Source organism: Pleurodeles waltl, chromosome 10 (genome assembly GCF_031143425.1).
Source record: "Pleurodeles waltl isolate 20211129_DDA chromosome 10, aPleWal1.hap1.20221129, whole genome shotgun sequence".
Lineage (NCBI taxonomy): Eukaryota > Metazoa > Chordata > Amphibia > Caudata > Salamandridae > Pleurodeles > Pleurodeles waltl.
Window position 1 is genome coordinate 694,600,150 of NC_090449.1, and position 27,918 is coordinate 694,628,067.

At 45.0% G+C, this 27,918-nt stretch overlaps 1 protein-coding gene across 4 annotated transcripts in view; it reads right to left on the reverse strand.

Moving 5' to 3' along the window:
- PITRM1 (pitrilysin metallopeptidase 1) overlaps window positions 1-27,918 on the reverse strand; it is a 392,977-nt gene that overhangs the window by 325,825 nt on the left and 39,234 nt on the right. For all 4 annotated transcript variants that reach the window (XM_069211204.1, XM_069211202.1, XM_069211206.1 and 1 more), the window contains exons 4-8: window positions 17,696-17,847; window positions 11,890-12,004; window positions 11,706-11,802; window positions 11,094-11,254; window positions 7,214-7,340 (exon numbers count right to left, since the gene is read on the reverse strand). In XM_069211204.1, coding sequence (XP_069067305.1) covers window positions 7,214-7,340; window positions 11,094-11,254; window positions 11,706-11,802; window positions 11,890-12,004; window positions 17,696-17,847 — 652 coding nt within the window. The remainder of the gene's footprint in view (window positions 1-7,213; window positions 7,341-11,093; window positions 11,255-11,705; window positions 11,803-11,889; window positions 12,005-17,695; window positions 17,848-27,918) is intronic.

Genomic DNA, 27,918 nt, shown 5'->3' on the forward strand with positions numbered 1-27,918 from the left:
TCGGGACATTCTCGAAGAGGATGCATGTGGAGATGGGCATTCGGAGCTGGAATGATATGAAGAGAGGGCATTGTCCTTACTATGGGGTGAGAGGCTTTCATGAGAGATCGACATTTCAGACTGACTGAGAACAGTCTCTCCTCCGATGGTCACACTCTAGCTTGACTGGGGTCGATGGAGGTCCACAAATAATGCAGTGTCTGAAAGGAGTAGGCATTGACTTGCTGTGATTGATATGTAGCCCTAATCCGACGAGATCTCTTGTCCTGGTAATACAGACAGGCTTCCTGAGGAGTCAATGCCTTGATGAGCCAATTGTGTAGGTGAAGATGAAAACTCAATGCTTCCTAAGGTGGTGAGCTACCACTGCCATGCACTTGGAGAAAGGTCTGGGGGCTGATATGAGGCCAAACGGAAGCACTTTATACAGGTAATGATTTGTCCCCACAACAAACCTCAAATTTGCAATGCTTTTATGCTACTGGTATATGAAAGTACGCATCTTGACGGTCGAAGGTGCAGAGCCAGTCTCATTGGTGTAACTAGAGGTAGATCTGATGCAATTCCAGCATTCAAAATTTTTCTCATCGAATCCACTTGTTGGCCAATTTCAAATCGAGAATGGGTCTGAACTAGTTTATGGGTCCTTCCTTCTTTACCAGAATAAAATCCCATTTCTCGTTGTTTGTTGAGATGTTGATTGGACAATTTTGGTGGTATATTAGGTGGAGGGCTGGAGAACCTGAAACAATACCCATTCCAAACAATATTTATTACCCAGGCGTCGTTTGTGATGGATTGACACTGTCAGAAAATGAGAAATACTTCTCTTCTACCAGAGTGGGTAACAGATGAGAGGGAAGGAAAGACTCATGGCTTGGTGCCTGCTTTAGGTTTCCCTCCCTCAACAGGCTGTTGAGTAGCTCTCCCTCCAGGTTGCTGCCGTTGTTACTGGTAAGGCCTCTGCTGTTGACATTGCTGTTGACCTTGGTACCAGTGAGGGGTTTGAACCCTCTGAAGAAAAAGTACGCTGCTGGTAGGGCTTGTAGGACCTTTGTTGTTCCTTTTTTCTTTCAATGCCCCCCCCCCAAAAAAAAAAAAAGGGTCTCAATTTCTGGTTTCATGCGGGCCATCTCATCGTCTGTGTGACTGTCAGAATGTGGATCAAGGGAATGGCAGATTAAGGATCCTTTGTTGTGATTCATGCTTGACGACTGTGAGAAGAAGCAATGAATGTCAGAGCAACACCACCCCATGACATTTCTAGTGTGTCGTTAGCAAGGATGAATCAGTTGCAGCACTGATGATCTGCCTGAAGACCATCATCGCCTTGTTGAAAAACTCAAGCAAGTCCTCCCATTTGTCTCTGGGTAGGGAGTCAGCAAATGTATGTAAGTTCCATAAGGCTCTGTTATACCTGCCCAGAAGAGCTGATGCACTAGCTGCCTTCATAGTGGTAGCAGCTATGCCAGATACCTTGCAGGCCATGGAGTGCAGCTTCTTACTCTCCTTGTTCAGCAGTACAGCAGAAGAAGCAGTCAGAGTGATGTTTCTTAGCCGCTAAGATGACTACAGAATCTGGAGGTGGGTTGGATGTGAGAAAAAGGGAATCCTGCTCTAGAGGCCTGTATTTCTTCTGTAGCCTTGATGTAACTGCTTTGGCTGAAGCTGGAGTGAGGAACAGATCCATTGCTGGTTCCAACAGACCCAGAACCAGAGGAAGGAGAGGCCTTGATGCTGATAGGTGGTAAAGCGTCTCAAATATAACCGATGTGGAGGGTGGGGGCCAAACATTGGGATATTCAATTTTGCAACTCCTCTCACCAGGTCCTCCTGGAATGTAGTGACATCATCCACTGAAGAAACCCGTGGTTATGGAGTGTCCAACAATGTTGGTGAGTCTACCTTCTCCTACGTCATTGCGTGGACTTTTCCTTTGACGTTCTAAATCCTTCTGTACTTCGATGTTGAAACCTCTCGATCTGCGCCTCCTCTTTGACGTTGACATCGACCGAGAACAAGTTGGTGTTGCACCTTGTTTCAACATCTATCCTCTCAACATCGACCTGGAACAACGTAGTTTCTGGACTGAACTCCTCTTTTTGGACTTTTTCATACCTGGAGTCCTCAGAGGAAGGTGGAAGAGCCGTGTTACAGGACTGACCCTCTCCTTGCTCTCCTGATGACCAACCTTCACACTATGCCTGCTTTGCTCTTCCACGCCATGAAGTCGAATTTTCTCCCTTTCCCTCAGGGTACACCTGGGAAACATCCTGCAGAGCTGGCATTTGTCCGAAAATTGGCTCTCACGTAGCTCAGTGATGCAGATGTCGTGGGGGTTTAACTTGGCCTTTTTTCTCCCACAAGAAGGACACTGGTCAAATAAAGATGGCATTTTATTTCACTAAATACCACAAATTCCTGTCCAAAAAAGGACAGGAAATTCAAGGGGCAGTTTAAAACCGTCAAATGAAGCAGCTGTCAGACATTTCTACTTCAGATTTTCGAAGAGAATAAAGCCAAAAAGGTCAAGCTTAGTGAGCCAGGAACCTGTCGCCAGGTGCCGGGGAAAAAAAATAATAAAAAAATAATAATAAATAAATAAAATAAAAAAAAATAAAAAAAAAAGAACTGAAGCAACTGATAGCTGCTGGACATGATGGGATACTGGTGGCCTCCGGGGCCTTCTGTTTTCACACTCGCATAATTGCAGCCTAGAGGCTACAGTGTCCTCTTATTCTTCATCTTTCTACTTTTACAAAAAAAGATTTGTGAAAGATTTAAGCTGCCTACAAAAGTAGTTGGCTTTAAACATACATGCATGCATGTGGGTTTCTTTACCCTATTTTAAGTATAATCAGAAGAATCTGGCCATTAGAGCCTTCCTCGTAGGCTGCAAAGTGTCCTTATCTTAAGTGTTTCTACAGGCCTTCCTGAAGAAAGGCGAACGTCTACACTTAAGACATACTGTGGAAAAGTGCTCCGGGATCCAGGCACATGGGCAAGATTATTCCATGTTTATGACTATCAATGGAGATCCTGGACAGAAAGAAAACTAAACAATAAATAATTACACAATTTTAAACAGCCAAGTTCTCAGAAACAGCAAATCATACATTGCTGAAGTAGCATACAAGACCCATCAAGGATGAAAGTAATAAATCTAGTTGGAGGTACTTACAATGAAATATCAATCACTCCATGAACCAGTCATTTTTGGGTGTGTTGAAAAGGGTCTGGAGTGGCAGCCAGGACAGAAGTGTCAACGTCCGAAAAGACGGGGAAGATGCAGCGGTCGGAGTTTAAATGCGTAGAGATGCGCCATGGGAGAAGAGAGCTTAGGTGTAAAGACTTGATCAGGCTTTTGGGTTTTCAGTGTCATACTAAGAAGGTCCAGTATTCATTCTGATCTAACAGTGGAAGAACATTTAGAGGCAAAGACTTGCACATAAGTTTAATACTTAATTAAATGTGGGAGTACGGAGGGCATGACAACTCATGATCCTACTGCTTCTGGTCTAACCGATTGGATGGGCGTTATTAGTCTTCGACATAGTTCACCTTGATAGAAAAAGGAGAGCCAAGATCGATAAAAATCAGAAGTGAGAAGCTCATGAGGAGATGGACAACCTATTCTAGTTAATAGTACAATGCATTTAATTGACCTGGAGAATCGAGACAAAAGAGGCTGGTGCAGCTGGGTCATAACACCTAAAATGGCTGAAGAAATGGTTGAAACAATAAAGGAAGGCAGGAACATTTCACTTGCTGATGGCTGAATCAAAACAATGCAATCAACTTTGCATGTCTTTGCACTGGAGAATTTTCTTTGATGTACGTCCCATTGTCCTTGGATGCTGTGTTGATTGAGGTGTGCTCCCCACCCTGTCATGGAAGCATCTGTTGTTATCACGTATTGTGGCACTGGGTCTTGGAAATGCCGCCCTTTGTTTAAATTTGTACTGTTCCACCATAGAAGCAAGATGTATGTTTGGCGGTCTATCAACACCAGATCTAGAAGGTGACCCTGTGCATGTGACTATTGTGATGCTAGGCACTGTTGTAAGGGCCGCATGTGCAATCTTGCGTTTGGGACAATGGCTATGCATGAGGACATCATGCCTAGGAGTTTTAAGACCATCTTTGCGTGTATCTTTTGTGTTGGATACATAGCTTGTATCACCTTGTGAAAATTTTGAACCCTTTGTGGACTTGGAGTGGCTATCCCTTTTGTTGTGTTGATTGTCGCTCCTAAGTATTGCTGTGTTTGACACGGCAAAAGGTGTGACTTTGCATAGTTGATGGAGAAACCCAGTTTGTAAAGGGTTTGTATAACATAATCTGTGTGGTGTAAACACTTTGTTAGCGAGTTGGTTTTGATTAACCAATCGTCTAGGTACGGGAACACGTGTATTTGCTGCCTCCTGATATGTGCAGCTACTACTGCTAGACATTTTGTAAAGACTCTTGGTGCTGTCGTTATTCCGAATGGCAACACTTTGAATTGGTAATGTATTCCTTCGAATACGAACCTTAGGTATTTCCTGTGCGAGGGATGTATCGGTATATGGAAATACGCGTCTTTTAGATCCAACGTTGTCATGTAGTCTTGCTGTTTCAGTAGTGGTATTACGTCTTGTAACGTGACCATGTGAAAGTGGTCTGATTTGATGTAGGTGTTTAGTGTTCTGAGATCCAATATTGGTCTCAGACTTTTGTCCTTTTTCGGTATTAGAAAGTACAGTGAGTAAACTCCTGTGTTCTTTTGTGTTTTTTGTACTAATTCTATTGCGTCTTTTTGCAGTAATACTTGAACTTCTAGTCCTAGAAGGTCTATATGCTGTTTGGACATCTTGTGTGTTTTCGGTGGGACGTTTGGAGGGAGTTGGAGAAATTCTATGCAATAACCATGTTGGATAATTGCTAAGACCCAAGTGTCTGTTGTTATCTCCTCCCAAGATTTGTAGAACTGGCTTAGTCTTCCCCCCACTGGTGTTGTGTGAAGGGGTTGAGTGACTTGTGAGTCACTGCTTGTTTTGAGGGGTTTTGGGCCCTTGAAATTTTCCCCGGTTTCTTGGGAATTGGCCCCCTCTGTATTGGCCCCGAAAGCCTCCCCTTTGATACTGTCCCTGGTAGGTAGACGGTGTTGTTTGTGAGGTGCTGGCTTGTGTGGCTTGACCTCGAAACCCTCCTCTGAAAGTAGTTTTGCGAAATGTGCCAAATGTGCCTCTGCCCTGCGGGGAATAGAGTGCGCCCATGGCTTTAGCTGTGTCAGTGTCTTTCTTTAATATTTCAATTGCAGTGTCCACTTCTGGTCCAAACAATTGTTGTTCATTGAACGGCATATTGAGCACTGCCTGTTGTATCTCAGGTTTGAAGCCGGATGTGCGCAGCCATGCGTGCCTCCTTATCGTTACAGCAGTATTTATAGTTCTTGCAGCTGTATCTGCTGCATCCATAGAAGAACAGATTTGGTTGTTGGATATGTTTTGTCCCTCTTCAACCACTTGTTTTGCTCGTTTTTGGAATTCTTTGGGGAGGTGCTCGATGAGATGCTGCATCTCGTCCCAATGGGCTCTGTCATATCGCGCTAGGAGTGCCTGCGAGTTGGCGATGCGCCACTGATTTGCAGCTTGTACTGCAACCCTTTTCCCGGCTGCATCAAACTTTCGGCTCTCCTTGTCCGGAGGTGGTGCGTCGCCTGATGTCTGCGAGTTGGCTCTTTTACGAGCTGCTCCTACGACAACTGAATCTGGTGTCAGTTGTGATGTAATAAAAGCAGGGTCTGTGGGTGGTGCCTTGTATTTCTTCTCCACCCTTGGGGTTATTGCTCTGCTTTTAACTGGCTCCTTAAAGATTTGTTTAGCATGCCTTAGCATTCCCGGGAGCTTGTGGTGTTTTTTCTTGTTGTTGGAAATCTAGTTTCCTTTTTCTTCTGATTGGGGGAAGGGTGCTGATCTTCCCTGTACCACTTTGTATAAAGATCCGCTTTTGCGTGTGATCTACAGCTGTTGTTTGTAATTCCTCCTCAAATCTGTGTTTTTGAAGTTGGGAGGACGGTGATTGTTCCTCTGAGTAGGAACTGGCTTTCGGTTCAGTTGCTGGGCGTTTTGGCACCGAAACCGTGTCTTTTGTTGTTTTCGGCTCCGAAGAGATTTTCCTCTTTTTCGGTGTCGTACCTTCTTGGCGTCTACCATCTTCGTTGCCGCTATCTCTGTGCCGAGCAGCTTCGGTGCCGCTGTCTCGGTGTCGACCCTTTTCTGCGGCAGTTTCTCGGTCCCGAGATTGCTGCGTGCCTGTGTCTCGACCTGAGTCGGACGATCTCGGCACCAGCTCGCCCTTTTTCGGTGCCAATGGACGGTCACCTACTTTATGGGTTGAGCCATGGCCTGTCGGCAGTGGCGTCCCCTGGGCTTTGTCTGTTTTTCTGTGTGATGCTTGTTTCTACGTCTTACTCACGGTTTCTTTGACGTCGAATTCTTCGGAATCTGATTCGTGGATGGAGAATGTTTCTTCTTCTCCCTCTTCCTCGAACCGTTGTTGTCCTGTCGACGTGGACGCCATCTGCAACCTTCTGGCTCTTCGGTCTCGGAGCGTTTTTCTCGACCGAAACGCTCGACAGGCCTCACACGTTTCTTCTTTGTGCTCGGGTGACAGGCACAAGTTACAGACCAAATGTTGGTCTGTATAGGGATATTTACTGTGGCATTTAGGACAGAATCGGAACGGGGTCCGTTCCATCAGTCTCGATGTTGCACGCGGTCGGGCCGACCAGGCCCCGACGGGGGATCGAAATTACCCCGAAGGGCTACCGGAGCTCTTCAAGATTCGGTGTCGATTCTAATCTAACCCGATACCGAACTAAACAATACCGACGAATTTTCCGTTGATTCTGACTAACTTTCCGACCCGAAAAACGGAGCGAAAAGGAACACGTCCGAACCCGATGGCGGAAAAAAAACAATCTAACATGGAGTCGATGCCCATGCGCAATGGAACCAAAGTAGGAGGAGTCCCTCGGTCTCGTGACTCGAAAAGACTTCTTCGAAGAAAAACAACTTGTAACACTCCGACCCAACACCAGACGGCGGACTATGCACAGCATGTGTATCTGCAGCTACACATGCCACTGAACATAATATTATGATACCATTTTGCTTTACTTTATTCTTGGAGCATTGTGAAAGTAGATACAAATGCAATAATAACTTACTGGTGAGCTCCACAGCTCCTGAGGTGAAACCTCTGTGCTAGGGTCAATTCTTTGAAATGTTATTAAGGCATCTTCGTTAATTTGTTTCAAATGCAACTCCAAGGGAATATTGCCATACGTAAAGAACCTAAAATTAGGAAAAACATAGGTCTGCTGTTATTTTACTAGCATATGCTATTGCTAGCAGTAAGTGAAATCCTCAACAGCAACACTTCGGTCTTCAAAACTATTCTGTTGCTTATGTTCTTTTTTTTTTTTTTAAGTCAAGAACGTACCTGTAATACTGTACATTCCAATCTTATAAGCATACAGACATTTTACATTTAGCTATTTCCATACATCATTAGTTTTAATAGGATATGTTACAACGTTGTCTATGCTTGCATACACATTAATTTACATAAACTGAACTGATCTGTCTTTGGTCAGGAGCCAAAAACTTTTTTTTTTTGTTTTTTTAAAGGATATCACCTTCCAAAAAAGATTTAAACATTGCACATTAAAAGACAACATTTAGTATAATTTTGAATGACCTACAATTACAATTGTAAACAGTACTAAACAAGTAACAAGGCTAGAGGGATCTTTTTAAAACTACCTTCGAAAAATTAGAAAGTGAAGCAATTGAGATTGGCAGCAATATCTTTAGTGTGCAAGTTGACACTGCAATTGTTGGACAAAAGTTAGGGAATGTAATGCAGAGCCAGGTAGGCTCAGTTCATTTTCATTCTGAAAAGCAGCAGACAAAATTATATTAGGCAACAGGATTGTTTATGAAATTAATGAGTGCTTGTTTACTCCCGGCCAATACCCTCAGTAGCTTCCTTCAAAACATGGATGGTCGGTTGTTCAAAAGAATACACCTCTTGTCCTGCTACATAACTGTATACCCTACAAGTTTGTTCCTGGCACATTCAGAGGTCTTTATTGAGGCAACCACTGCAAATGCATCTACAGGACGAAGAAAATATGAAAGTGTCAGAGAAGAGGACATACCAGGAGCCCTGCCATGGTCAGCCCGTTGCATGTGGATTCGAGAGAACGAACTGTCAACACCTTAAGGAGGGGCGTCCTTTTGTCTGGACTCTGTACTTTTAAACTAGATTTCTCCTTCGAGTAGGGGGCGTGGCCAACAGGTGGCGCTAGGAGCAGAGCAGAACAGAAAAGTTAGGAGCCGGAAAAGGCCGGCGATCCTAATGAAGAAGATCCCTGGACTTCTGTGGGTGAGAAGGCTGCTAACGCAATGACTGCCATCAAGGAGAAAAGTCACATAGTGGTGCTTGATACAAAAGGAGTCGCCATAACGAGGAAAGCAGAGGAGATATAACGCTGCCAGTTCGACGTGATTGAAAGTCAAGCTCCAAGAGGACAGGTCAACAGGCCTCTTGATCGGAAGTCTCAGGGACATAGTAGACTTGCAACCACCCTGCTCCTGGACTATGCTATCTATGAGTCTGTCCTGCCAAGTGATGCCACCCCGGTAGGAAAGTACCCTCTTCATGGAATGGTAACCCCTACTCTTTACCTGTTGTCAGTATGATTCCATGCACTCTGGGGCCTCCTTAGAGGACCCCCAGCATTGCTCCTACAAGCCTTCTGGGGTTTTCTGGGTGGCCCAAGCTGCTGCCACCCCTCTGACAGGTTTTGCCCTCCTGCTGCTTGCTCAGCTCAGGCCCAGGAAGGCAGAACAAAGGATTTCCTCTGGCAGGGGAAGAAGGGGTAACGCCCTTTCCCTTTGGAAATAGGCGTTACATGGCTTGGGAGGGGTAGCCTCCCCAAGCCCATGGTATGCTTTGAAGGGCACATTTGGTGTTGAAGGGCACATTTGGTGCCCTCCTTGCAGAAACCAGTCTGCACTTGTTCAGGGACCTACTGTCCCTGCTCTGGAGTGAAACTGGACAATGGAAAGGGGAGTGGCCACTCCCCTGTCCATCACCACCCCACGGGTGGTGTCCAGAGCTCATCCAGACGGAGAGGGTCCCTTGATTCTGCCATCTTGACTCCAAGGTGGGCAGCGGGCTCTGGAAGCCTCTGAGTGGCCAGGTGACATCAGGGCCCCCTCCTGATAGGTGGTCCCGTGCCTAGGTGACCAATCCCCCTTTCAGGGCTATTTAGGGTCTCCCTCCTGGGTGGGTCCTCATATTCGGCTTGCAAGATTCCAGCAGGACTCCTCTGCAAACTCTACTTCGGCTTCTGGAACTGTGACTGGACCCTCCAGGAACCGTCAATCTGCATCCACAACGAAGACTCTGCTTGCAACATTGTTTCCATGGCTCCTTCCAGCTTCTGCAAAATTTCCCTGGCTGTCCATCCTCTGAGGGTGGAAAGTCTTAAGCCTGCCCCAGAAGGAAGAAGGAATCTCCCTTGAGTGAAGGAGTCACTTCCCTGCATTTGCAGGCACCAACTGCAACGGCAACTGGCTGCACGGATCTCCTTTCATCCTGAGCTGCGTGGATCCTGCATCACAAGTGGTGGTCTGGAGTGGTCCCCTTCATACTCTCTACCAGCCATCCAACTTTGGGGGAGGTCAGCCCTTACCTTCCCATGCGGGACAGTACCCCCGTGCACAGAGTCTCTTTCAGCTACTAAGACTTCTGGTACTTACCTTTGGGGTTTCCTAGTTCCCCCCAGCTCCCCTCTACAGATTCCACTAACCTGTGTGGGGGTCCTGCATTCGCATTTAATTTTTTTAGTATATGGTTTGGGCACCCCCTAGGGTCATTATTGTCTATTGCTATTGCACTATTGCACTGTTTTCTACGGTATTTATGTCCCTTTCTGATTACTAGTGTACATATATAGTGTGACCCTTGGAAATGGACTTAAGGTGCCTACTCCAGTGGAAGAGACGCATCCTTTGCTGCTTGCACTGAACAGAACTGTGCATCACCTTCGGAACCAAAATTGTAGTGCTTTTTTCAGCACAAGGTCCCCGCGTCCATGTTGATAACAGCCTGATCAAAGACATCAACACTCCAAAATCGCAGCCTTTGCACTCTGCGGGCTCAACCCATCTCCTCACTGTCCACGACCGTATCTCGGCACCGATGCATTGCCATTGCTGCATAGGAAACATTGATGCATCCCCGCCATTGCATGGGTAGAATGAACACATCGCTGCTGTTGCGTCGAACAGAACCGGCATATTGATCCCCCCCATCCATGTCAAAGCCAGCCTCACTGAAGACGCCAACAGACTGCATGGCAGCATCTGTGCTCTACGGACTTGACACATCACCTCAACATTGAAACTGACGCAGCTGGAACCTGCACCATAAATCCACAGCATCTTGGCACTGACACATCACCATCACTGCATGGAGACCAGTGATGCATCTCTACAGTTGCATGGAACAGAACAGGCACGTTGCCTTTGGAACTGAAACTGCAGCGCTTTTTTCGGTGCAAGGTCCCCGCAACCTGGCCAATGATAGCCTCGACGAAGACAGCGACACTCCTCACTGCAGCTTCTGCGCTCTTTTTACTTGGTGCATCGCCTTAACGTCAACGCAGCTGAAACCAGCACCCGAACTCCACTGCATCTCTGTACTGATGCCTCGCCATTGCTGCATGGGGAACATTGACGCATGGTTCTACAATGCTTGCTATTTGCAAAAAGTGCATTCTCAAGCAATGGCTTACCAGGCGATGACCTTTGTAAGACTAATTGCATGTGTTGGGAACCACATACACAGAACAACGATTCAGAAAACAAATACTAAGAACTGAACCACAAGTACACACATGGCTGCCAAAAGTGGAGTATACTGACAGATTGGCCCATTTCAGACATTAGGAAACACCCTGAGAAATAGATCTGCAATATTTTTTTTTATAAGTAATTGAAAAGTGTGCCCATATATAAAAGCATTGTGCATACCTGGCATTGCTAGGGTGGTAGTGAGTGGCATGGAACTGCTTAAGCTGCTTCCAAGTAAGGTCAGGAATGCTAACTGGATCACCGCCAGATATGACAGAGTATGTGTGATCTGGAAGTATTTTGTTCTGAAGATGCTGGCAGAAAACTCTCTCGTTGTCGGTCTCAAATGATCATACATTTTAAAGAAGGGGAAAAAGACAGAATGTCAAAATCAGGGGCGCACAGCAGAAATTACATTTTTTGACCATATACATGAGATATATGGTCCAGATAATCCAATTACAGAATAAATGAAATAATGTACCCCACAATGTAAAAATCATCAAAACTTGGAACAAGAGTCTCCAAGATATCTTCGTACCAAAATAATACAACCTAACTCTTGACACCATTTAACAGAACAGATTCAAAAATCTGTATTTTCAGGCAATTTTCCTAGATGTTCATTTTTATTAAATTAGCACAGTAGTGCTAATTGTTTATCTTTGAGGTTGTGTTGGTAGTCTGTGTTTCGATTATCTTCCCAACATAAACTACTTAAATAGCGAATCCATCAAGTCTATTTTTTTAAACCCAAATTTAAGCATGTAGAGACATGCAAATATAACTTACAAACGCTCCCTTCATTTCATTGAATACCACTCCTTTGAAAACTAAGGGCGTGTTGGCATCAGTTGGATTCTCATGTTCCAATCTCCATCCTTCTTGCCTGAAATAGTTAACAAAGAATTAAACTGCACAGCATAAAAGTGGAGATAAAAATGTTTTGTAAAAAATGATATAGACAAAACCTTACCAGAAATCGAGCTCTCTCAAGCACGGGAAAAATACAGCATCCAGATACACAGACAAAAGATTCTGGAAATCCTTCCGATTTTGAGTTGAAAATGGGTACAGAGTGTAGTCAGAAGCTGTGTCAGAAACAGAATAATCCATCAATTTGTAAACACTAAACAGACATTTACAGTTTTGGTTATTTTAATTTCATATGTGTAGGAAGTTGGCTCTGTATATACCATCTCAAAGTGAGAGTGTGCACAGAGCCCAAGACTTCCCCTTAGAGGTTGACAGTGGCAATAATAGATAATACTAATGCTCTATTTGTGGTAGTGTGGTCGAGCAGTAGGTTTATCAGAGGGTAGTGTTAAGCATTTGTTGTACACACACAGGCGAAAAATGGGAACAGAATCAAAGACTTAACTCCAGGCCAATAGGTTTTATATAGAAAAATATTATTTTCTTAATTTATATTTTAGAACCACAAGATTAAAAATTCAACTAAGTAGATAAATTGTAAGGTACTTGGCATAGGTATATATAGAACTTTGAATCAAAACAGTAATGTACACAGTTTAGTAGAAAATTGAAATAAGCTATTTTAAAAGTGGACACAGTGCAAAATGCAACAGTTCCTGGGGGGGAGGGGTGGGGGGGTAAGAACAAGTTAGTTTAGCAGGTAAGTAAAGCACTTACAAGTTCAGTCTCCGGGGCATAGGCAGCCCACTGTTGGGGGTTCAAGTCAACCGCAAACACCCAGCACCAGCAACACAGGGCCAGTCAGGTGCAGAGGTCAAAGTGGGGCCCAAATAACATAGGCACCTAGGGAGACTAGGGGTGCTTTGGTTCCAGTCTGCTAGCAGGTAAGAACCTGTGTCCTCGGTGAGCAGGCCAGGAGGGTTCTGTAGAGCACTGGAGAGAGGGGGGGGGGGGGGGGGGAAGTCCCCAAACAGGCACGGGTGCAGTGTGCAAAGTAGGTGTTGGGTTTTCTATTGGAATCAATGTAGGGACCCGGGGGTCACTCTGGCGATGCAGGCAGGGCACGGCAGGGAGGTGGGGGGGGGGCTTCCTGGGCCAACCACCGACTGGACAAAGATGGGACCCACCTGCTGATCACTCCTGCACCAGTACTTGGGCCTGGGGGCTGCAGGTGCAGTGCTTCTTCCAGGCATCGGGTTGTTTGTTAACGGGCAGTCGCGGTAAGGTGGAGCCTCTGAATTCTCTCTGCAGGCGTCACCGTGGGGGTGCAGGGAAGTCATCTCAGGGTGGACACGCCGTGGGAGTCGCCCGGGGGTCCTCACAGCAGTGTTGGTTTCTCTGGACACGGACCAGGGGCGTCGGGTGAAGAGTGGTGAGGACTCAGGAGTGAGGTGAGAGTCACTTTAAAGATGGTTTCTTCTTGTTGCTTTGGACAGAGCCACTGTCCACAGGAGTTTCTTAGTTCTTTGGAATTGCAGGGCAGTCCTTTGAGTCGGCAGAGGTCGCTGGGCCTGCAGGATGCGTTTCTGTTGCAGATATTTGAATCTCGAGACAGGTCGGTAGTGCTGGGGCCGAAGCAGTTGTCTCCTTCGCTGTGGGGTTTTCAGGTCAGCCGTCCTTCTTGTTAGGTCATCAGGAATCTGATTTCCTGGGTTCAGGGTCACCCCAATACTAAATTTAGGGGTGTGCTTAAAGCTACACCCTCCTTGTGCCTCCTCTCTTTGGGGAGGGGGGCACATCCCTAATCCTATTGGGCGAAATCCTCCAAAGGAAGATGGAGGATTTTCTAAGGAAGGGGTCACCTCAGCTCTGGACACCTTAGGGGCTTTCCTGGTTAGAGAGTGGACACCTTGTTTTTCTCATCATCTCCTCCGGACTTGCCACCAAAAGTTGTGGCTGTGTCGGGGGGCAGGCATCTCCACTAGCTGGAGTGCCCTGGGGTGTTGTAACACCAGGAAAGGCAACCAGACACGATTGTCAATGAAGAGGACAACGCCATAGAGATTGTAGATGTAGTAGCAGTCAACGACGATGCTGTGCAGATACCTTTAGACACCGCCCTCGACGATGTTCTCGTCGACGATGTCGTCGTCGATTTTCCAGATGGCCTCTTAAAAACATGTTTCACCACAGGAGGTGGTGTTGGAGGCTCAGAAAAGGCTCTTTTACTGCGCTCTGAGGAGACAGATCCTTCTTTTGAGTGCCTTTTTGAAGAAAGAGAACTCCTGTGAGGAGAACTAGAAGTACTTCCAGGTTTAGAGGACACCCTTTTGGATTTCTTTTGAGCCTTTCTGGGAAGATCTTCTGAGTGAGGTTGAGGAGATCTGCCTCTTTTCTGTAGCTTTCTCACTGTCCGAGCCAGACACTGGGTTAGATCTGGACTTCAGCTTCTGGAGCCAAATTAGTAATCTACCCTCCCTGTCTTTGAGGGTTTTGTTAGAGAAGGTCCTGCATACCTTGCAGTCTTTGGCCACGTGGTCAGGGTAGAGGCAGTAAATACAGTCCTTGTGTGGGTCCTCAGAGTGAAGCCTCTTTTTCCCACATGTCTTACAGGCTCTGAAAAGGCTTTTCTTCTCTTCATCTGACATGGTGAATTTTCTCTCTTTAGCCAGGTATGAAGAAGACACCTTACTTGCTGTAGAAAAATCCTTTTTCTGAAGAAAAACAGCGAAAATGAACTTCTCCGAAGTGTTGACTGAGCAGAGCTCAATGGAGACTCCCTAGCACGACGTGCGGTAGAAACTCTGAGGGAAGGGAGCTCTTCTCAGGACGGTTCTAGAGGGAGGGGAGGCCTGATTGGCTTTGCCTTGTTTCGGTCCTTTTGCTCATAATGATGAGGATAGGCTACTAAAGTGAAGGCCTTAGGCCTTTTGTCTTTGCAGTAGCCTACATGCATAGCTGTTTTGATGTACCAGGGGCTCCCATCTCGACGGGGAAGGATTCAAGCATGTGAATCTATGAAAGTTCCAATCCTGGAGTAATTTGAAAATTCACCATTGAGTTGTGCAATAGAGATGTAGAGGGGATTGGGGGGAGCAAGAGGGGAAAAAGATCAAGAGCTAGGATCCTTAGAATTTTTATAAATCATAGCAACTGCTATGGGCAGCCACTGTTTACGATGGAACAAAACTGACATTTAGCAAATCAATACCAGTCAGAGTTATAGGACCACACACAGTTCCAGAGGAGGATTAACTATAAAAAAATTTTTTTAAAAAATTATGATTTCCTGAAGGAAATATCTGCTATTTCCCCCTTATATGACCGGGAGAACATCCATCCCCCTTGCTCCCAATAAATCAAAGTGAGAGAAGATTCATGAAGAGACCAACGATGAATTAAATGTAACTCTTGAAATTAATGTTGCTGGACCCTTAAAATGCAGAATTAACCATAACATCATCAAACCTCTGGAGTTCACCAGCCTTAAACTTGGGATTATATAAAACATTTCAAAACTAAAGGCATCACTACATCCAGGATCTTCAATGGTAATGAGTTAACAGTTAATAGGTGTGGTGCATTATATAAAATGTAGCTCTGAGGCCAATTGTTGCTGTACAGACCAGGCCTTTGTGAAGCTCATGATTTTAAAGGAGGATCAGCCTCAAAGATAGATGTTTTCAAATTCATTCGAGATTCAAATTGCTCTGAGCAGATATCTCACTTTGGGTAACAACTTGCATAAACTCTGTTTTCTTAGGACGACGGATTCCCAAATTACAGATTAAGTCAATATCATAAAACATTTTTGATTATGCCCAGGAGCTTGCACTTACTTGAAGTCCAAAATTAGCCATCCTTAACTGACAAATGTTAATTGGGTAACAAAGTTCTTAGAAATACTCTCAATATAGTGGTCAAGGTAGAGAGGATATGATCCCATTGTTCAATCAAATTTGAAAACTGATTTGATATCCTGTTCAACACGTGCAGTGATTCTCTATCTGTACCAGTTTTCTCATTAAATTAAATTGCGTTGCCAGAGTCATTAATGAGACAACAAAGGGGTTCTACCAAAATATTTAAGGAACTTCTGTCATCCTCCTCTATGCATTCTCCACAAGATGTTTTAGATGAGACTAAGTACATCTTTATGAGTTGCCAAAAAAGAATAATCACTTGAATGCTTGCATGTAATATTAAAGAGTTTGACTGAGACAAAACCATTGTGCAATCCTTTGGCTTCTCGCTCAACTATGATATCCTGATCAAATAAGGTTTAATCTTTGCTAGAGAAGATGCAGCACTACTTTTAACAGTATTATCACCATCACATGCAAGAGTGGACAACAGCCTTAAGTCAATTTTGTCTGCACCAATAACGCTGGAGTAGCAGACTGACAAGTTTTTGCACTAAATTCTAAGGACACCATTTCAACTCCTAAACATGAATAGCCAGACTCTTCTGCCATCACTAGTACAACTTTACTGAGGGTGAAGGTAGCCTTCGCTACTCCTACAGTCCATGGGAGGTGCTTCTTACTCGTCATAGATGTTATCAGGATGAGTAAGTAAACTAAACTCAGAAAATAAAAAAGGGCAAAAAAGAAAATCCACAACAGGCCCTGGCCCACATCCTGTAGGCCCATAGAATATGTTCTGAGTGAACAAGTCAGCAGTGGGCATGTGAGAGGAGTGAGGCATAGTCAGAGAGCCTAGCTGGGATGGGATAGGTGAGCCCAACAAAATCAACATCCTCTAAGAAAACAATAAAGTGCAGGTACTATCTGAAGACACACGCAGTGCCCACTTGAGATATACAAGAGTAAATATCAGCAGTGATTCCTTCGGCTAGCCTGTCCAAATACTAATCAGCACAGTTAAAAATAAATCTTGCTCTCACCTGTAAAGGGTTAGGTTTATTGTTTAATGTTTAGACAGTGTTTAAAACATACATACAATTAAAATCAAATAAATTTACCCCCAGCACCACCCCCCTTCCATATTTAATTTATGTTATAATGCAGATACCGAACGTTCAATAAAAAAAAAAAAATAGCTTTCCCCAGCAACCCAGCCTTAAAAATCGAACATTCCCAACCATACTCTTACACCACTAGTTCAAACAATTTTTTTTTTTTTTTTAATTCTGCCAAAGCAAAGTATATTTTATAAACAAAGGCTTAAAAATCAAACAACAAATCCTATTAAAATGACAATCGATCACCAGATGAACATTAAAATTATGATTCTGCAACTCACATGTGCAGTTATCCTCTGCATCTAAAAATGCTGCAAATTTTTCACCCTTTCAATAACGAACGTTTAAGGCCAACTGAAATTTTAATAGTCCAAGCGTAGCTTGGCATCAGACAACGCTGATACCTATAGAAATGCCCTCCTATTTTCCCATGATTCTACCATGTACTTGGCAGAGGGCCTGATCCCTACATACTCTATGTCAGCCAATCTAGACTCTCTTCTACAGGGCATTTTAGGTTCAGCTTTCGAAAGATGGTAGGCCTCCGTTATCTTTAATTCAACCATTTTTAGGGCCCCCGCAATTGCTACCAACCTTTTTCTGACCTGCACCGCCCAACTTAACTCACACCTCCCTATCTCTGCAGCACATAAAGCCAATATCTTCTGTCCCTCCGAGTGCCAAAGTTTTTCCCAAAAATCGCACGGTTGCTTTGTAAGCTAAATATTTCCACGCCTGTACGTCTCCTTCCAATCTAATTGCCTGACTCATCGCACTCTTTCAGAGGGAGGACAGATTTTTTTCAAACACTTATTCTCACATTTCACCCAACTTCCCTCTGCGCCTAAGGACAATACCTCTGCCCCATAAAGACATTGAATAGGGAACATTGCATTTTAAGCGGTCAGGAGTGGAGACTCACCTGTAAAAGCATTCATGAATGTGGCAAGTGAGCGGTTCAGCATCTTAAAGAAAGGATCTCGGCAAGGGTACTTCTGAGAACCACATAGTACTGTGTGCTCAAGGATATGGGGGACACCAGTGTTGTCCATTGGCGTTGTACGAAACTGAACGCTGCAAGAATAAAGAACATCTAGATAAAACGCATTAAACAAGAAAGTCAAACCAATTTAAACCTTTAGTTTACCAAAACAATATTTTCAGAAAAGTATGCACAATAAAGTCAACAACAATGATGTTAAGTAACTGAGTGACCAGTTGTTGGCATGACACTAGGAGCAGATGACTGCACTCAACATGCCAAATCAACTCATGGAATCCCAAGAGCGCAAATTAAAACATTTGAAAAGTAAGGAGCAAAAATATATTTCTTGTTACATATAGAGTCCCTCCCCCTCTCGTAGTAAAGTGTCCCAGTCAGATTATAAGGGGCTGAAAGTTCATCTAGGTAATCGTGGTAGACAGGTAACCCTTACGGATTCCTCTAGCTCCTCTTTCCCAGAAGTACATGAAGATGAATTGTCTAGATGGGATTGGTTGCCGGCTGCCCTATCCAGTGCCTCTCAGAGTGGGCGCTTGCAAGGTTCTAATGACTAGCAATGAGTTAAAAGTTCTCTCGTGGAATACAGCTGTAGTAAGGAACAGCTGGGAAAAGCAGTAACTTTTGGCATCATCAAATGGTGGTGGGGGGGGGTGGGGGAAGGGGAGGTTTAGTCTCTGATGATTTGTATACGCCAGAGTGTGAAGCAAAGCCCGCAAGAAGGGGGCACACAAAGGGAGGGGGTAACCTGTTTGTTGTCTAATAAGCTTTAATGGAGGTACGAATGCTATAAGGATCCTAGTAATCTGTTTTTGGCAGTAACTTTGATTAATTCTGAAAATAAACAAGGAACTTTACCCCTATTGCTGATGAATGGATTATCCCACCCGAGATCATTTGTGATGAGCTCCTGCATTAGGGTTTTTTTTTTATTAGAAAAGTTGCTGGAAAAGATGAACCCCCACATATTATTCTGGTAGGGGATTTAAACTGTAAAATATATAATTCTGCTCTAGATCAAACACGGAATGCAGAAAAAGAGGAAGCCTTGCGGATCCCTCCCTCTATCTTTCCCTCGAATATAAGAACAAATAAGAGGGAGAGTACTGCTGACTCAGTTAGAAAAAAACAACAGTATCATTGTTAATGGGAGGTTACCCTCGGATTCTCCGGCAGCGTTCACTCAGAGCACCTGGGGGGGGGGGGGGGGGGGAGGTCCATCCTGGACCTCGTGATAGTAAGCTGATCCTCATTTTACCTTTTGGGTGATTTAAAGGTGGGAGGTTCCCTGCATAGTGACCATAGCCTGCTAGCTTTCTCCTTGAATACCAATATATCCCCTACAAGTCCTTGGAAAGTGGATGGATCTGCTTTAAGCATTAATAAGAAGTCAGGACGGACTCACTGGGATTTTAGGTCAAGAAAGGGGGGTGAAAGTCAAATTAGGAGCCACCCTTGGCATTTCAGATAATTGGGTAGGGAACAAAATTTAAAGTTTTAATAAGTTTATGAAGCAGATAGTAAATGATGCTAAACAGAAAAACTAATTGAATCACCCTAAGCAGACCCTCTTCCTCTTCTTCCTCTGAAAACGGAAATAAAGCACTCGTTAGGAAACCATATTTGGCTTTTGATATTGATAGCTGGAGTTGGTTGCGGTACAAGAGCTAGGTCTTTCCCTTTATCCATAGAGGAATCAAAATGGGTCTCCTTTATTAAGGGTCTTTATGTGGTGAATATGGTGGAGGCTGAACAATTTGTAGCAAAGAAGGACTTGCTCCTCTATGATTACTCCCACCACCCCCGTCTAAAGCAGAGATTACGATACGAGATTACGACTGCAATTCAAGGAATGCTCGCCTCAGCTGCAATGGGGCCTGACAAGATCCCCATCTCTGTTCAAAAACAAAAAACACTACTTTGGAGTAAAATTCTCTATCTAGTTTTTTTTAAATGTTACAAAATCACTATGATTCCTCCATCTTGGACAGGAAGTATTTTAGTCCCTCTCTTCAAGAAGGACAACCGTAACTTGAAAGAAAACAATCATCAGATAGCCCTTCTGGATGCAGTGGGTAAAGTTTTTGCCTAATGTTTATTGGCTCAAATCAATGAACTGGTGGCAGAAAATAGAATTCTCCCCATGGAACAAACTGAGTTTAGGAGTAGACACAGAACCCATGATAATATTACTTCCCTTCATGCTTGAACTGAAAAATATGTGGTAGCAAGGGGTGGAGGTCCTATATGCAGCTTTTAATCGATTTTTCCACAGCTTTCGACAAAGTAGATATTCCTCTGCTGTGGAATAAGCTGTTAAAAATTGGATATACCGGGCCCTCTCAAATTTAGTGATAGCTCTGAATTTGGATACCTGGTGTAGGGTGCTTATAGTTGGGGATAGGGGCTTGTTACAGGTTATTCCCACTCTTAATGGGTTAAAACAAGGCTGCCTACTTGCCCCGCTCTTTTCTTTTTACATCCAAGACCTTCGGGGTTACCTGCCTCAAAGCAAGGGTATTTGCCCCATTACGCAGGGGAAAGGCTATTGTTTGTCTACTCTATGCAGACATAGTAATTTTTTATTTAACCCCAAAAGGGTTAAATTGTCGCCTGCAGGCCTTAGCAGACACGCATTTCATGAAGATTAATGTAATAAAAGTAAAACAATGTGCTTCCATGTGAGAAAGAAGCCACTCTATAGAAATTATGCATGGTTCTCGGGTCCCCAAAAACTAGAAACTGTTAACTCCCATGATTTCTTCTGCAAGACAGTATGTGGGAATCTACGTGAGAAGGCCCATAAAGAAAAAATATATCCAAAGCGCTCTCTCAGGCCAAAGGTTTAGGTACGTTCTATAAAGCCACAGTGAGAAGGCACTTTTCACTCTTGCTAGAGGTCTATAGTGCTAAGATTCCTGCGTCCCTGCTGTATGGCACTGAACTATTTGATGTTTTTAAGTGGAGCTTTCTAAGCGCGATAGAGGTTGTGTTCTTAGAAGTTTAATCTCAGTACATTCAGCCTCTTCTGTAGCAGTTCTACGGTTGGAATTTGGTTACAGAAGTGCCTTTGTTCAGGGCCTTGCAGGAGTAGTGCGCTGGGCCGCATATCTTGCGAACTGTGATGACGACTCATTAAGATCTTGTATAAAGAAAGAAATCTTGGGCAGTTTAGAAGACAAGTCATCAATTGAAGGAACTTTGTGGCAGCTACAGAGATGTTGCATTTGGACCCTATATTGGTTCTCTCACTATCAACACAGCAATTAAAGGGGAGACTTAAAAAAAAAAAAAAAAAAAAAAAGCCACATGGACTTTAAGTTTCCATTTAGACAGAGAAGCATGCACTAAGAAAAGGATTAGTCACACTGTAATCGACGCATACTCCGTAAATAAAATGCACTCCTACTCATATTGAAATTTACCTCACTGAGATGCTTCTGGTTCCTTTTAAGACCAGGCTTGCTCCCATTAACCCCCTGCTGTCTAAACGGTATGGTATATTGCCAATATGTAATTGGCGCCAAAGGGGCATTCAGAATTTTATTCACGTCCTTTTTATATGCCCCGCTCTATAACCTTGCCAGCGGCAGTGGCTGAGGCCTATTTGTTTGCAATTATCTATTCCTTCACCTTTAATGCATTGTATATCCCGCCAAATGAAATGTTCTGTATTAGAATTTTTAACTTTATAACATTTTTCTTCAATTATATTAATGATGTCTGATTTAATGTTCCAGTTATGGTCGTTAGGAACATTCATTTGTTTTTAGTTTGCTTATTTTAGTAATCAAATAGGTCTTATGATGCTTCTTATCCCAGATTGCGATATGACTTATTTTCCTTTTTATTGTACAAAAAGAAAAAAGGGAGCACACTGCCTCACACTCAAGCAAAAAGTTAGCCCCAATGCATCATGGTAAATGCAGTCACTTCGTTTTGTGCTGAAAAAGTAATCAAAAGTCTTTCACCTAAGTAGGTGCAGCAAGTGCTGTGTATCTCTGGACACGTGTTTCTAGGTTTAGCCCGTCATCAGCAGAGAGCAGCCAAGTCTGTGGGGTTGCTTGAAATGCCGCCAAAAGTCTTCTCGGGTTTATGTACCACTCACTGGCGCACAGGTGCCTCTCCAGAGCTCGTCAGCTCGTTAGCTCAAGGGAGCAGTCATTGGACAAAAAGAAAAAAGGGAGCACACTGCCTCACACTCAAGCAAAAAGTTAGCCCCAATGCATCATGGTAAATGCAGTCACTTCGTTTTGTGCTGAAAAAGTAATCAAAAGTCTTTCACCTAAGTAGGTGCAGCAAGTGCTGTGTATCTCTGGACACGTGTTTCTAGGTTTAGCCCGTCATCAGCAGAGAGCAGCCAAGTCTGTGGGGTTGCTTGAAATGCCGCCAAAAGTCTTCTCGGGTTTATGTACCACTCACTGGCGCACAGGTGCCTCTCCAGAGCTCGTCAGCTCGTTAGCTCAAGGGAGCAGTCATTGGACAAAAAGAAAAAAGGGAGCACACTGCCTCACACACAAGCAAAAAGTTAGCCCCAATGCATCATGGTAAATGCAGTCACTTCGTTTTGTGCTGAAAAAGTAATCAAAAGTCTTTCACCTAAGTAGGTGCAGCAAGTGCTGTGTATCTCTGGACACGTGTTTCTAGGTTTAGCCCGTCATCAGCAGAGAGCAGCCAAGTCTGTGGGGTTGCTTGAAATGCCGCCAAAAGTCTTCTCGGGTTTATGTACCACTCACTGGCACACAGGTGCCTCTCCAGAGCTCGTCAGCTCGTTAGCTCAAGGGAGCAGTCATTGGACAAAAAGAAAAAAGGGAGCACACTGCCTCACACTCAAGCAAAAAGTTAGCCCCAATGCATCATGGTAAATGCAGTCACTTCGTTTTGTGCTGAAAAAGTAATCAAAAGTCTTTCACCTAAGTAGGTGCAGCAAGTGCTGTGTATCTCTGGACACGTGTTTCTAGGTTTAGCCCGTCATCAGCAGAGAGCAGCCAAGTCTGTGGGGTTGCTTGAAATGCCGCCAAAAGTCTTCTCGGGTTTATGTACCACTCACTGGCGCACAGGTGCCTCTCCAGAGCTCGTCAGCTCGTTAGCTCAAGGGAGCAGTCATTGGACAAAAAGAAAAAAGGGAGCACACTGCCTCACACTCAAGCAAAAAGTTAGCCCCAATGCATCATGGTAAATGCAGTCACTTCGTTTTGTGCTGAAAAAGTAATCAAAAGTCTTTCACCTAAGTAGGTGCAGCAAGTGCTGTGTATCTCTGGACACGTGTTTCTAGGTTTAGCCCGTCATCAGCAGAGAGCAGCCAAGTCTGTGGGGTTGCTTGAAAGGCCGCCAAAAGTCTTCTCGGGTTTATGTACCACTCACTGGCGCACAGGTGCCTCTCCAGAGCTCGTCAGCTCGTTAGCTCAAGGGAGCAGTCATTGGACAAAAAGAAAAAAGGGAGCACACTGCCTCACACTCAAGCAAAAAGTTAGCCCCAATGCATCATGGTAAATGCAGTCACTTCGTTTTGTGCTGAAAAAGTAATCAAAAGTCTTTTTATTGTGTTTGTGCAATACTTTGTATTCCTCTAGGAATTAGATTTGATGGGTTTTTTTTTGGGGGGGGGGGGGGGAGGCAAGATTTATTTGATTATTTTTAAGTATATGCTTTTGTTTTTTCTACGTGGACCTCATTGAAGTTCTGCAGCATAAATAAAGAAACTGGAGTCTATACAGTGCTCTTAGAAGTACAGATTCTAACAGTTGTTGTCACCTTCAATGAAGAAAATAATAGTTTATAGAAACTCCTAACATCATAGGGAGTCTGTAGTTCTCCACAAACCTTAACTAGCTGGGAATACAATACAACAGCTGGCAGCACACAGTGCACTTCCTCCTGATCTGAACTGATCAGAGGAAGTAGGTGACAGGCAGTTCCTTCAAATCCATACTCCCCTGCTTCTTCTGGGTTTTCACAGAATAAATGAAACTGAGGGACAAGCAAGCATGACAGCAAAGACACCTAATGCCTTTTCGTGCCTTCATTGGATTCTGTAAAGCGAGCATGACAGCAAAGACACCCAAAGCGCCTTTGCATGCATTCACTGGCGTCTCTATAGACAGTTGGAGAGCAACAAGGGAAGTGGAAAAGTGTGGCACATGGCTTCTTAGGAGTATGAAGCTGCAACCTTGATTGGAAGATGGGCCAGTGGCACAGCAGGCCTGGTATATTTCGCCTCCTTCATATGATGGGGAGTGGCAGAGCAGACCCTGAGCTAAGGGAGGTGGGTATCAGATGAGGTATTTTCTACATGTATTTCATAAGGCAGCCAATAGGAGGAGGGGACGAGTGGCAAAGAAGGAATGTATTTTTTGTCCCCCTCATCCTTTACTTAGATTGTTCACGAGAGAAGCACAGAATAACTGTATGGAAAGAATGTGGAGATATGCAACATTAAATTACACTAGGATATCCCCAATCGAACGGTCTTTACCACATTGCTGCAAATAAACTTTGCCCAGGGTACTCATGATGTCACAAATGGGTTTTAGCCCTTACTCTTGCAAAATATGTTCCCCAAATATCGGTCACTTCTCCTGATTGGAAGAAGAGTCAAAGAACTCGGTGGGAAAAGCGGAAGATATCAATCATGTCTCTGCTATGGTGCAGCTTCCCTTCAACATAACTGTGGCTATCCGTAGCATAATGGAGGCTCCAACACTAGTGTGTACATTGTGATGAATTCGCTACATTCTTGACAAATCTGGCTATGACAGGTACTATCGCAGTGGACATCACTGGCATTTGATAACACTGTTATATGGGAAAGACAGGCAAAATCTGTTCATGTGTAACTAGTTGCACATGGTGGCCACAGCCTGGAACGACCAGCCCAGCGCCACAGGAACACCCATCACTCCAGGAATTCAGAAAAGGACTCAAGACATTGACTCAAGACATTGAATGAACAGAGCACCGCGAAGCAGCTACCAATGCCAGCGTTTTGAGTCCCTCACAGGTGATTTGCAGTGCTTTATAAATCCTGATTAATAGTAGTACCTTCTTGTAGGAAGTTGGCTCTGTATGTGCTATTTCAAAGTAAGGAATAGCATGCACAGAGTCCAAGGGTTCCCCTTAGAGGTAAAATAGTGGTAAAAAGAGATAATACTAATGCTCTATTTTGTGGTAGTGTGGTCGAGCAGTAGGCTTATCCAAGGAGTAGTGTTAAGCATTTGTTGTACATACACATAGACAATAAATGAGGTACACACACTCAGAGACAAATCCAGCCAATAGGTTTTGTATAGAAAAATTTCTTTTTTTAGTTTATTTTAAGAACCACAGGTTCAAATTCTACATGTAATATCTCATTCGAAAGGTATTGCAGGTAAGTACTTTAGGAACTTTAAATCATAAAAATTGCATGTATACTTTTCAAGTTATTGACAAATAGCTGTTTTAAAAGTGGACACTTAGTGCAATTTTCACAGTTCCTAGGGGAGGTAAGTATTTGTTAGGTTAACCAGGTAAGTAGGACACTTACAGGGCTTAGTTCTTGGTCCAAAGTATCCCACCGTTGGGGGTTCAGAGCAACCCCAAAGTCACCACACCAGCAGCTCAGGGCCGGTCAGGTGCAGAGTTCAAAGTGGTGCCCAAAACACATAGGCTAGAATGGAGAGAAGGGGGAGCCCCGGTTCCGGTCTGCTTGCAGGTAAGTACCCGCGTCTTCGGAGGGCAGACCAGGGGGGTTTTGTAGGGCACCGGGGGGGACACAAGCCCACACATAAATTTCACCCTCAGCAGCGCATGGGCGGCCGGGTGCAGTGTAGAAACAGGCGTCGGGTTCGCAATGTTAGTCTATGAGAGATCTCGGGATCTCTTCAGCGCTGCAGGCAGGCAAGGGGGGGGGATTCCTCGGGGAAACCTCCACTTGGGCAAGGGAGAGGGACTCCTGGAGGTCACTTCTCCAGTGAAAGTCCGGTCCTTCAGGTCCTGGGGGCTGCGGGTGCAGGGTCTCTCCCAGGCGTCGGGACTTTGGATTCAAAGAGTCGCGGTCAGGGGAAGCCTCGGGATTCCCTCTGCAGGCGGCGCTGTGGGGGCTCAGGGGGGACAGGTTTTGGTACTCACAGTATCAGAGTAGTCCTGGGGTCCCTCCTGAGGTGTTGGATCTCCACCAGCCGAGTCGGGGTCGCCGGGTGCAGTGTTGCAAGTCTCACGCTTCTTGCGGGGAGCTTGCAGGGTTCTTTCAAGGCTGCTGGAACCAAAGTTGCAGCCTTTCTTGGAGCAGGTCCGCAGTCCTCTGGAGTTTCTTGTCTTTTCGAAGCAGGGGCAGTCCTCAGAGGATGTCGAGGTCGCTGGTCCCTTTGGAAGGCGTCGCTGGAGCAGGATCTTTGGAAGGCAGGAGACAGGCCGGTGAGTTTCTGGAGCCAAGGCAGTTGTCGTCTTCTGGTCTTCCTCTGCAGGGGTTTTTCAGCTAGGCAGTCCTTCTTCTTGTAGTTGCAGGAATCTAATTTTCTAGGGTTCAGGGTAGCCCTTAAATACTAAATTTAAGGGCGTGTTTAGGTCTGGGGGGTTAGTAGCCAATGGCTACTAGCCCTGAGGGTGGGTACACCCTCTTTGTGCCTCCTCCCAAGGGGAGGGGGTCACAATCCTAACCCTATTGGGGGAATCCTCCATCTGCAAGATGGAGGATTTCTAAAAGTCAGAGTCACCTCAGCTCAGGACACCTTAGGGGCTGTCCTGACTGGCCAGTGACTCCTCCTTGTTGCTTTCTTTGTTCCCTCCAGCCTTGCCGCCAAAAGTGGGGGCCGTGGCCGGAGGGGGCGGGCAACTCCACTAAGCTGGAGTGCCCTGCTGGGCTGTGACAAAGGGGTGAGCCTTTGAGGCTCACCGCCAGGTGTCACAGCTCCTGCCTGGGGGAGGTGTTAGCATCTCCACCCAGTGCAGGCTTTGTTACTGGCCTCAGAGTGACAAAGGCACTCTCCCCATGGGGCCAGCAACATGTCTCTAGTGTGGCAGGCTGCTGGAACTAGTCAGCCTACACAGACAGTCGGTTAAGTTTCAGGGGGCACCTCTAAGGTGCCCTCTGGGGTGTATTTTGCAATAAAATGTACACTGGCATCAGTGTGCATTTATTGTGCTGAGAAGTTTGATACCAAACTTCCCAGTTTTCAGTGTAGCCATTATGGTGCTGTGGAGTTCGTGTTTGACAGACTCCCAGACCATATACTCTTATGGCTACCCTGCACTTACAATGTCTAAGGTTTTGTTTAGACACTGTAGGGGTACCATGCTCATGCACTGGTACCCTCACCTATGGTATAGTGCACCCTGCCTTAGGGCTGTAAGGCCTGCTAGAGGGGTGTCTTACCTATACTGCATAGGCAGTGAGAGGCTGGCATGGCACCCTGAGGGGAGTGCCATGTCGACTTACTCGTTTTGTTCTCACTAGCACACACAAGCTGGCAAGCAGTGTGTCTGTGCTGAGTGAGAGGTCTCCAGGGTGGCATAAGACATGCTGCAGCCCTTAGAGACCTTCCTTGGCATCAGGGCCCTTGGTACTAGAAGTACCAGTTACAAGGGACTTATCTGGATGCCAGGGTCTGCCAATTGTGGACACAAAAGTACAGGTTAGGGAAAGAACACTGGTGCTGGGGCCTGGTTAGCAGGCCTCAGCACACTTTCAATTGTAAACATAGCATCAGCAAAGGCAAAAAGTCAGGGGGCAACCATGCCAAGGAGGCATTTCCTTACACTTCTAGTTCTGTGATGGTCCCGCCTTTTTCAACTGAGATTTCAATTCATATAGCCCTTGCCTCAACTGCATGTGAAGAGAGGAGGTAGCAGATGGATCTCTAGTGACTAAGGCATCATGCAAGAACTTTTTAGTCCAAAACTCTGGAAGATCTTTGGGCAGGACTTAAGGGAACTGGAGACAAAACTATTTAGGACAGCTTGCAACTACACATAGTGCTTGGGAACTGTCAGCAATGTGTAGGCCTTTGCCGCCACATCGTTCATTTACAGACCTGTGGTCCTTACCATTGGCGTAGCGTGGGGGGTGCAGGGGGGGCTGGCCGCACCGGGCGCAACATCTTGGAAGAGACTAAATCCACGGGTTAGGGGGCGCAAATTACTTGCCTTGCCCCGGGTTAGGGGGCGCA